The sequence below is a fragment of the Narcine bancroftii genome, chromosome 1 (genome assembly GCF_036971445.1).
Source record: "Narcine bancroftii isolate sNarBan1 chromosome 1, sNarBan1.hap1, whole genome shotgun sequence".
Lineage (NCBI taxonomy): Eukaryota > Metazoa > Chordata > Chondrichthyes > Torpediniformes > Narcinidae > Narcine > Narcine bancroftii.
Genome location: NC_091469.1, coordinates 157,862,375 through 157,873,329, shown reverse-complemented (window position 1 = coordinate 157,873,329; position 10,955 = coordinate 157,862,375). Strand labels below are relative to the sequence as shown.

General features: G+C 54.4%; 1 protein-coding gene across 4 annotated transcripts in view; it reads right to left on the bottom strand.

Moving 5' to 3' along the window:
- Nucleotides 1-10,955, bottom strand: part of slc5a6a (solute carrier family 5 member 6a) — a 76,441-nt gene that overhangs the window by 63,915 nt on the left and 1,571 nt on the right. For 2 of the 4 annotated variants that reach the window (XM_069942374.1, XM_069942355.1), the window contains exon 2: nt 5,896-6,682. In XM_069942374.1, coding sequence (XP_069798475.1) covers nt 5,896-6,243 — 348 coding nt within the window. In that variant the 5' untranslated portion in view covers nt 6,244-6,682. Of the gene's footprint in view, nt 1-5,895; nt 6,683-8,995; nt 10,711-10,955 lie in introns of those variants that run through there. The other 2 variants (XM_069942367.1, XM_069942362.1) reach the window with 2 other exon arrangements.

The window sequence follows — 10,955 nt, the reverse complement described above, 5'->3', positions numbered from 1 at the left end:
TAGCGTGGGGGGAGAGAGAGCGGGGGGGAGAGAGAGCGGGGGGGAGAGAGAGCGGGGGGGAGAGAGAGCGGGGAGAGAGAGAGTGGGGGGGAGAGAGAGAGTGGGGGGGAGAGAGAGTGGGGGGGAGAGAGAGAGTGGGGGGAGAGAGAGAGTGGGGGGAGAGAGAGAGTGGGGGGGAGTGAGAGAGTGGGGGGAGAGAGAGAGTGGGGGGGAGAGAGAGAGTGGGGGGAGAGAGAGTGGGGGGGAGAGAGAGAGTGGGGGGGAGAGAGAGAGTGGGGGGGAGAGAGAGAGTGGGGGGGAGAGAGAGAGTGGGGGGGAGAGAGAGAGTGGGGGGGAGAGAGAGAGTGGGGGGGAGAGAGAGAGTGGGGGGGAGAGAGAGAGTGGGGGGGGAGAGAGAGAGTGGGGGGGAGAGAGAGAGTGGGGGGGAGAGAGAGAGTGGGGGGGAGAGAGAGAGTGGGGGGGAGAGAGAGAGTGGGGGGGAGAGAGAGAGTGGGGGGGGAGAGAGAGAGTGGGGGGGAGAGAGAGAGTGGGGGGGAGAGAGAGAGTGGGGGGGAGAGAGAGAGTGGGGGGGAGAGAGAGAGTGGGGGGGAGAGAGAGAGTGGGGGGGAGAGAGAGAGTGGGGGGGAGAGAGAGAGTGGGGGGGAGAGAGAGATTGGGGGGGAGAGAGAGAGTGGGGGGAGAGAGAGAGTGGGGGGGAGAGAGAGAGTGGGGGGGGAGAGAGAGAGTGTGGGGGAGAGAGAGCGGGGGAGAGAGAGAGCGGGGGAGAGAGAGAGCGGGGGAGAGAGAGCGGGGGGGAGAGAGCGGGGGGAGAGAGAGCGGGGGGGAGAGAGAGCGGGGGGGAGAGAGAGCGGGGGGGGAGAGAGAGAGTGGGGGGAGAGAGAGCGTGGGGGGGAGAGAGAGCGTGGGGGGGAGAGAGAGCGTGGGGGGGAGAGAGAGCGTGGGGGGGAAGAGAGAGCGTGGGGGGAGAGAGAGCGTGGGGGGGAGAGAGAGCGTGGGGGGGAGAGAGAGAGTGGGGGGGAGAGAGTGAGTGGGGGGAGAGAGAGAGCGGTGGGGGGAGAGAGAGAGCGGGGGGGGAGAGAGAGAGCGGGGGAGAGAGAGAGCGGGGGAGAGAGAGAGCGGGGGAGAGAGAGAGCGGGGGAGAGAGAGAGCGGGGGAGAGAGAGAGCGGGGGAGAGAGAGAGCGGGCGAGCGTGGGGGGGGAGAGAGAGCGTGGGTGGGAGAGAGAGCGTGGGTGGGAGAGAGAGCGTGGGGGGGAGAGAGAGCGTGGGGGGGAGAGAGAGCGTGGGGGGGAGAGAGAGCGTGGGGGGGAGAGAGAGCGTGGGGGGGAGAGAGAGAGTGGGGGGGAGAGAGAGAGTGGGGGGGAGAGAGAGAGTGGGGGGGAGAGAGAGAGTGGGGGGGAGAGAGAGAGTGGGGGGGAGAGAGAGATTGGGGGGAGAGAGAGAGTGGGGGGGAGAGAGAGAGTGGGGGGGAGAGAGAGAGTGGGGGGGAGAGAGAGAGTGGGGGGGAGAGAGAGAGTGGGGGGGAGAGAGAGAGTGGGGGGGAGAGAGAGAGTGGGGGGAGAGAGAGAGTGGGGGGGAGAGAGAGAGTGGGGGGGAGAGAGAGAGTGGGGGGGAGAGAGAGAGTGGGGGGAGAGAGAGAGTGGGGGGGAGAGAGAGAGTGGGGGGGAGAGAGAGAGTGGGGGGGAGAGAGAGAGTGGGGGGGAGAGAGAGAGTGGGGGGGAGAGAGAGAGTGGGGGGGGAGAGAGAGAGTGGGGGGGAGAGAGAGAGTGGGGGGGGAGAGAGAGAGTGGGGGGGAGAGAGAGAGTGGGGGGGAGAGAGAGAGTGGGGGGGAGAGAGAGAGTGGGGGGGAGAGAGAGAGTGGGGGGGAGAGAGGGAGTGGGGGGGAGAGAGGGAGTGGGGGGGAGAGAGGGAGTGGGGGGGAGAGAGAGAGTGGGGGGGAGAGAGAGAGTGGGGGGGGAGAGAGAGAGTGGGGGGAGAGAGAGAGTGGGGGGGAGAGAGAGAGTGGGGGGGAGAGAGAGAGTGGGGGGGAGAGAGAGAGTGGGGGAGAGAGAGTGGGGGGGAGAGAGAGAGTGGGGGGGAGAGAGAGCGGGGGAGAGAGAGCGGGGGAGAGAGAGAGCGGGGGGAGAGAGAGCGGGGGGAGAGAGCGGGGGGAGAGAGAGCGGGGGGAGAGAGAGCGGGGGGGAGAGAGAGCGGAGGGGAGAGAGAGCGGGGGGGAGAGAGCGGGGGAGAGAGAGCGTGGGGGGGAGAGAGAGCGTGGGGGGGAGAGAGAGCGTGGGGGGGAGAGAGAGCGTGGGGGGGAGAGAGAGCGTGGGGGGGAGAGAGAGCGTGGGGGGGAGAGAGAGCGTGGGGGGGAGAGAGAGCGTGGGGGGGAGAGAGTGGGGGGAGAGAGAGAGTGGGGGGGAGAGAGAGAGTGGGGGGGAGAGAGAGAGCGGGGGGGGGGAGAGAGCGGGGGGGGAGAGAGCGGGGGAGAGAGAGAGCGGGGGAGAGAGAGAGCGGGGGAGAGAGAGAGCGGGGGAGAGAGAGAGCGGGGGAGAGAGAGAGCGGGGGGGGAGAGAGAGCGGGGGGGAGAGAGAGCGGGGGGGGAGAGAGAGCGGGGGGGAGAGAGAGGGGGGGGAGAGAGAGCGTGGGGGGAGAGAGAGCGTTGGGGGGGAGAGAGAGCGTGGGGGGGAGAGAGAGAGTGGGGGGGAGAGAGAGAGTGGGGGGGAGAGAGAGTGGGTGGGAGAGAGAGTGGGGGGGGAGAGAGAGTGGGGGGGAGAGAGAGTGGGGGGAGAGAGAGTGGGGGGAGAGAGAGTGGGTGGGAGAGAGAGTGGGGGGGAGAGAGAGTGGGGGGGAGAGAGAGTGGGGGGGAGAGAGAGTGGGGGGGGAGAGAGAGTGGGGGGGAGAGAGTGGTGGGGAGAGAGAGTGGGGGGGAGAGAGAGTGGGGGAGAGAGAGAGAGTGGGGGGGAGAGAGAGAGGGGGGGAGAGAGAGAGGGGGGGAGAGAGAGAGGGGGGGAGAGAGAGAGGGGGGGAGAGAGAGAGTGGGGGGGAGAGAGAGAGTGGGGGAGAGAGAGAGAGTGGGGACAAGGGTGGAAGCTGGATTGTGGCTACTGAACGAGAACAGCCACTCAGTGCTAACCAATCCATATTTTATTTTCCATCTGAAGAGTGCAGAAGCTGAAAGCATGGATCCCCTTGTACTGGACCAGGGAGTACACCATCTTGTCACACTCTCACCTCATTTTGGAGGATCAAGACCCAGGCTCAACTGGTATTGGTCGGGTAACTTCTAGCCTCTTCAAACCTGTCTTAGTTGATCTTATTCCTTTCTTCCTCAGAGACACATCCAGCTTTCCTTGGGAATAAATTACTATTCCACTCAACCACTTCACGGAATGTTCAACCTTATCACCTTTCTACCTCACAAGATTTTTAAGTGACCATCCCTATATTAATGATTACCCCCCTCCCACCCCGCCATCAAACGTTTCTCATAGATGTCGCCTAACCCATTCAGTCTGAAGTGCCAGTTGATGAATTAGACAAAGACGATGTGGTCAAACAATAATCATGGCTTTTATGAGCAGAAACTCATGGTACAATAATGAAAGACAATGGGTGCATGTACAGTTATATCCAAGGGGGAGTGTCCTTAACAGTAGAGATAATGCACAGCCAATGTTAGTACAGCAAGGCTCGCCAGAGGGGAGACAGGCAATTTAGCAGAGATTCACCACAGAGTCTTTCTGGCCTTCCCTGTTTTTACTTCAGAGTTCCAGCATCTGTAGCTTCCTTGATTTTCAGCTCCTATTTCCATCACCCTCCTCAACTCCTGCCACAATTCCCTCTGGAGTATTCACCCAGTGTCCACGGAGGCAAAAATAAAAAGTTGATTCACTTCTGGTTCCTTTGTCACAGATCACAAAGTTTTGCTTTTGTGCCACTGAAAAGACCTTGAGTTCTAGAAATGCTGCAGAGGGAATGTGCACTGAGTGTGTAGGTGGAAGTCAGAAATAGGAAGGGAGCAATCACTATTCTCGTGTAATAGTACGGACCATGTAGAACATAGAATGCTATAACACAGTCAGTACAGGCCCTTCGGCCCTCGATGTTATGCCGACCCATATATTCCTTCCAAAAAAGTACTAATTCCTCCCTACCCCGTAACCCTCTATTTTTCTTCCATCCATGTGTCTAAGAATCTCTTAAATGAGCCTAATGTTTCAGCCTCAACCACCACCCCCGGCAAGGAATTCCAGGTACCCACAACTCTACGTTTAAAAAGAACTTACCCCTGACGTCTCCCCTAAACTTCCCTCCCTTCACTTTGTACAGACATCCTCTAGTATTTGCTACTCCAGCCCTGGGAAACAGATGCTGACTGTCCACCCTATCTATGCCTCTCCTAATCTTGTAGACCTCTTATTAAGTCTTCTCTCATCCTTCTACGCTCATGTCACCTGGCACCCCTCACAGTACAAGACAGAGTAACCAAGTGTCCCTAAGATTCACCTCCAGAGGTCCCAGAGCCTCTGGAACCACACAGACTCCTGTTGGATCCATCAGCAACCCAAGCTCCAAACCCAAGCCTTCAACGTGATCAGGAAGCCCTCAACGTGATCAGGAAGCCCTCAACGTGATCAGGAAGCCCTCAACGTGATCAGGAAGCCCTCAACGTGATCAGGAAGCCCTCAACGTGATCAGGAAGCCCTCAACGTGATCAGGAAGCCCTCAACGTGATCAGGAAGCCCTCAACGTGATCAGGAAGCCCTCAACGTGATCAGGAAGCCCTCAACGTGATCAGGAAGCCCTCAACGTGATCAGGAAGCCCTCAACGTGATCAGGAAGCCCTCAACGTGATCAGGAAGCCCTCAACGTGATCAGGAAGCCCTCAACGTGATCAGGAAGCCCTCAACGTGATCAGGAAGCCCTCAACGTGATCAGGAAGCCCTCAACGTGATCAGGAAGCCCTCAACGTGATCAGGAAGCCCTCAACGTGATCAGGAAGCCCGCAACGTGATCAGGAAGCCCTCAACGTGATCAGGAAGCCCTCAACGTGATCAGGAAGCCCTCAACGTGATCAGGAAGCCCTCAACGTGATCAGGAAGCCCTCAACGTGATCAGGAAGCCCTCAACGTGATCAGGAAGCCCTCAACGTGATCAGGAAGCCCTCAACGTGATCAGGAAGCCCTCAACGTGATCAGGAAGCCCTCAATGTGATCAGGAAGCCCTCAACGTGATCAGGAAGCCCTCAACGTGATCAGGAAGCCCTCAACGTGATCAGGAAGCCCTCAACGTGATCAGGAAGCCCTCAACGTGATCAGGAAGCCCTCAACGTGATCAGGAAGCCCTCAACGTGATCAGGAAGCCCTCAACGTGATCAGGAAGCCCTCAACGTGATCAGGAAGCCCTCAACGTGATCAGGAAGCCTTCAGCGCTGGAGGCCCTTTGGGAGCCCTCTTGCCCATCAATTTCCGTGTGTTGTCCTTCACACCAAACGGGAACTGCACCTCTAATAACTTCAGGACTCAGCCGGATACTGAAGCACAAAATTCCATGCCTCACGTGAAGAGAGTAAATGTTTCCCATAAAACAAAAAAACCTCCATCTACTCCTTTAAATGAATGCAAAAGAGCCCTTAGTACTCGTTCAAAAAAGAACAGCAAGTCCATACCTGTATTTATCGACTAACAAAACTTTAAAAAGATTTGAAATGCAATTTCATGTGGGCGCTTTGCACAACAGAACTGCCCGGTTTCCTGTGCCAACAGCTTCAGTAAAGACCATTAACTTCCAGCAGAATCTTTTGTGATTTTGAATGCCCCATTTTAAAGCTTTACAACACACAAGCTCGTAGAACTCTGTCAGAGTCATGATTGTTAACCCTCCCTTCTTTCTCTTCATTTTTATGATTTGCTTACCTCATATGTGCTGGTGAGTCCCAACCGGTAAAACATGGGGACAAAGATGTGAGCCGGGATGAGGAGTCCCAGGATGTAGGAGCATCCGAGGAACCAGTACTCGGTGCCGTGCATGTAGATCTCAGCCGGAACACCCAGGATGGCAACAGCTGACTGGAAAGTGGCGAGGAGGGAGAGAGCCACTGGCACAAAGGTCATGCTGCGCCCAGCCAGAAGGAACTCTTGGGTGGTCCTCTGCCGCCCACCACTCAGTGCGTAGAAGAGTCCGATGACAGAGGAGAAGACCAGGAGCAGGGCGAAGATAATGTAGTCTATCACGGTAAACCGCATCGGTGTCGGTGAGGGCATTTTCTCTGAGAACCAGGAGCTAAGTTGCTCCCCTGCCACACAAAGTTGCTGAACTTCCTGCAGTATTCAGGGGAAATGGCACTGAAAGTGTAAAATATGAGAGAGGGTTGTTCCCCGATTCAAAATATCACAGCACGTTGACATTCCAGCCAAGGATACATTATCAGCAACTAAAACACAAGAGAGTCACTGGCATGACGTGGAGCATGGGGAAAGCAGCAAAGTCATGATTAAATACCCGTGAACAGCTCGCCCATTGATCCAATCTCAGGTTTCATTCCAATAAGCAACCTGACAGAACTCTGGCACACACAGGAACAAAGGCACACGGTGACGGACCAGAGGTCACCAGACTTCAACTGATCATATCCCCGGCAGAAGAAAAACATTGTGTCCAAGGCTGGTTAAAAGATAAGCGCTTCGAAGCCATCCATCCAGCCTAAGGGTTGGGCGAGAGAGGGAGACATAAGATCTCATTTAATCTCTACAGACAAAATACTTCTTTCTCATACCTCGACTAGGCAAATGTTTCATAATAGAACAGCAATACATTGAAATACAAGGGCTCCTGAGTTTCAAAAGTATTTAAATTTGTCTTCCAATAATTTAACCACAATAAATGTTGGCTATTTTATTTAATTTTTAAAAAAATTTAAAACATACAGCATGGGAACATGCCATTTCAGCCCATGAGTCCGTGCCACCAAATTTACACCCCATTAACCCCCTGTACAGTTTGAATGGTGGGAGGAAACCCAGGCAGACACAGGGAAAACAGCATGGGAATCGAACCGATGGGGTTCTCCTTATTCCTACATGCCAAGATCTTCTCATTCCCCTTTCGAGCTCTCCCAAGCCCTTTCTTAAGCTCCTTGCTGGCTACCATATACTTCTCATGATCCTTTCCAATGCCTAATAAACCTGGTATCTTTCCTTCTTCCTCTTGACCAGTTGCCTCACCTGTTTCCTCAGCCATGGTTCCCTTTTCCTACCATCCTTTCCTTGTCCCAGTGGGACAAAGCTATCCTGAACCCAGCACAAGTGGCCCTAAACTTCCTCCACGTTACTTTCACCCTTGAACATGTTTCCAATTTACTCTGGCTAGTTCCTCCCTCATCCCTTCCCCATTTTGTCTCTTTTTATCCTTTTCCACGGCTATGCTGAAGCTAAGGGAGTTAGCTTCTCTCCCCAATGCTCCCCCACAGAGAAATCCGCCACCTGGCCAGGTTCACTGCGCAGAATCAGATCCGGTCCGGCCTCTCCTCTCCTGGGCAGGTCCACATTCTGCGTTAGAAATCCTTCTTGTGCACACCTGACAAATTCAACTCCATCCACCACTCTTGCAGTCAGGAGGTGCCATTCAATATGAGGGAAGTTGAATTCACCCATAACTACAACCCTGTCTTTCCTGCACCATTCCAAAATCTGCCAACTTATCTGTTTCTCGATGTCCCGAGGCCTATAGATGACTGCCAGCAGTGATTGCTTCCTTCCTATTTCTGACTTCCACCTACACACTCAGTGCACACTCCCTCTGCAGCGTCCTCCCTTTCTAAAGCCGTGATACTATCCCTGACCAGTAATGCTACTCCACCCCACCCCTCTCCCCCTCACCCCGGTACCTGCATCAGCCAATCCTACCCTTCCTCTAGCCATGTTTCTGTAACAGCCACAACGTCGTAATTCCACTTTCTGATCCATTCCCTTTATTCCCAATACCACTAGCATTGAAATAGACATTTCAATCCCTCTAACCGGCTGTCCTTTCTCACCAACTCAGAGCACATGGCATTATGCTTTTGTCCTTCTACCCTAATGTCTGCTCTCGCATTCTGATTCCCACTAGTTTAAATCCTCTCCAACAGATCTAGCAAAATGGTCCCTTTCCAGTTCAGGTGCAGCCCATCCTTTTTGTACAGGTCAGACCTTCCCCAATGATCCACCAATCTGAACCCCTGTCCCCTGCATCAACTCTTCAGCCACGCATTCATCTGCCAGAGCTTTCTATTCCTACCCTCTCTGGTACTTGGCACAGGCAGCAAATCCTGAGGTTACCACCCTTGAAGGTCTTGCTTTTTAACTTCTTTCTTAACTCCCTATATTCCGTCTTCAGGACTTCTTCCCTCCTCCTTTCTATGTCATTCGACCTCAAAATTTGGCTGCTCACCCTCCCACTCCAGGATGCTGCAAACTTGATCAGTCATCCCTAACCCTGGCACCCGGGAGGCAACATACCATCCAGGAACCTCGCATCTGCTCTCTAACCAATGAGTCCCCAATTACCATAGCTCTCCTGTTCTCCCTACCTTCCCTTCTAAGCCAAGGGCACAGCCTCTGCATCAAGACATGACCACCACGTCTTGTCCCTGGTAGATCGTCCCACCCCACAACAGTATCCAAAACTTGTTGTTGAGGGGAACAGCCACAGGGGTGCTCAGTACTGTCTGCGTATTCCCTTCCCTCACCTAGCAGACACCCAGTTACCCGTCTCCTGACTTTTAGGGGTGACTGTCTCCCTGAAGCTCCTCTCCATCACTGCCTCTGTCTCCCGAATGATCTGGTGTTCATCCAGCTCCAGTTCCCTAACTCAAGTCTCCCAGGAGCTGCAGCTGGATGCACCACTTGCAGGTGTTGTCATCAGGAACAATTGTGCTGTCCCAGGTTTCCCACATCCTGTCATCGGAGCATTCCACTGCCCAAGCTGCTTACTTCAGGAACTCCTCCTATTTTAAATTCAAAGATCTTCACTCACCGGGATCAAGCTCGTCCTCAGCCTCTGCATGCTGAAACCTCGTGGGCTGCGCGATGTCCCACTCCTACCCTGAGCCACGCGATGTCCCACTCCTACCCTGAGCCACTCTTCACTGGCCACTCCACTCGAGCTTCCCCTTTCATTTGTCACTGCCCCTTATCTTAATGACTCTTCCCATGAATCACCATTCTGTTAAACCATTACTTTGCCCTCAACTTGCTTTTCAAAGACACTCACCTCAAGCTGGCTGCCAACACTCACAGCTCCGTCAAGTCCCACGCTCTTCCTCTTTCAGAATGATCCCGAGATATTAAAATGTTGAAATCCCTGCATAGGTTTTCCTCTCCCACTCTCATAGTTCTAGACTTCTGCACTTTGAACGACCTCGCTCGTTTAAGCTACTGTCACAGGTGACTCTTTTCAGCTTTCAAGATTCTTCCAAAACCTGCTCTCTATTTCCTCCTCCCACTCTTCAAACCTGTCACTGCCCAAGTCTTTCTAAGTTTAAGCTTCAGATTGTGTTTCACAACATTGCTTGGCTACTCCTTGAAATATTTTCCTATATTAAGAGCTTGGCATACTGATTGATGCGTTAACAGCACAGAAACTGTCCAACTACTCCATATTAGTGTTTATGGTTTAGATAACGAGAGGTAAAACACAGGATTCTGATGACACCAGGATAAAGTGAAAAAACACACACTGCCCTCCACTGAGGAACAAAACCTCATTTTTCGTCTGGGCACTCTCCAACCCCAGGGCATGAACAATGAGTTCACTGCATGCCATGAATCAGCCTGCCTTTCTCCACCCCGCACCCCCACTTTAACTAGTTATTCCAGTTCCTTTCCCTCTCCATCTAGCCTAGACTGCCTCTGGGCTGCCTGACCAAATGGATGCCTCCAGAAATTGATAAAAAGATGACTAACATCTGCCAGATAGGTTGCCACAATGGTGCCATTGTGTGGTTCTAAGAGGAAGATATTGCACAGGGGCATCCCCCTCTTCAGCCAACCAACAAAATCTGTGAGGGAGGAAATGATTCAGGACGCAGTAGTGAATCTGCAGATTTTGTATCAGCATTTGCTCACACCACTACTACGACATACCCAGACTGAACTAACCCACCAACCTATTCCCACACACAGTCTCTCCTCATTCACAGCTCCACTCCTGTCACCAAATCCCCCTGCCAACCCCAAACACACGCCAACAACATTCAATGCAATTCAACTGAACAGCTTCCCTTCCATCCAGCCTTCATTTTCTCAAAATTCACATGACCCAAACACCACCATATCCTCCAACCACTCTACCACTCCTTACCCCTCCAATCCTTTCTCTACAACCCTATGTGAATTTCTTTTCCTGCCCATTTCCTCATCCCATTCTGATGACCACAGCACCTTCTCCTCCTTTCTCAAACCTCAAACCTTCATCACTCTCCTGCACTCTCATCTCCCCTCTCCTCCACTGCCTCACCATCACCTTTTAACTCCACAATATCCATCTCCTCCTATACCTGTCAGCTCCAGCTCCAAATCCAAGCCCTCAGCCCTACTGTCTCCCCCTTCTGCCCAAGCTCTCATCGTCACCAGTCCACCCCGGCAAGACACCCCATTCCAATCAACCACCGTCTCCCTCTCCTGCATTTTCCACAGCACCCTTCTCCACTCCAACCCCAATGTCTCCTTCTTCACTCCATCAGTCCGGCCATCTCTCCCGCTGCTCATCAAACACCTCATCATCCTTCTTCAACCGTCCCCACCAGGCACCCACCCTGCCCCTGTCAGTCTCCCAACCCTCCCCCTTGACAGGCCCCACCCTCCCCCTGTCCCCTTGTCAGGCTCCCCACCCTACCCATGTTCCCCCGTCAGGCCCCCACCCACCCCCTGTCCCCCTTCAGGCCCCCAACCTCCACCTGTCCCCTGCCAGGCCCCCACCCTCTCACTGTTCCCCC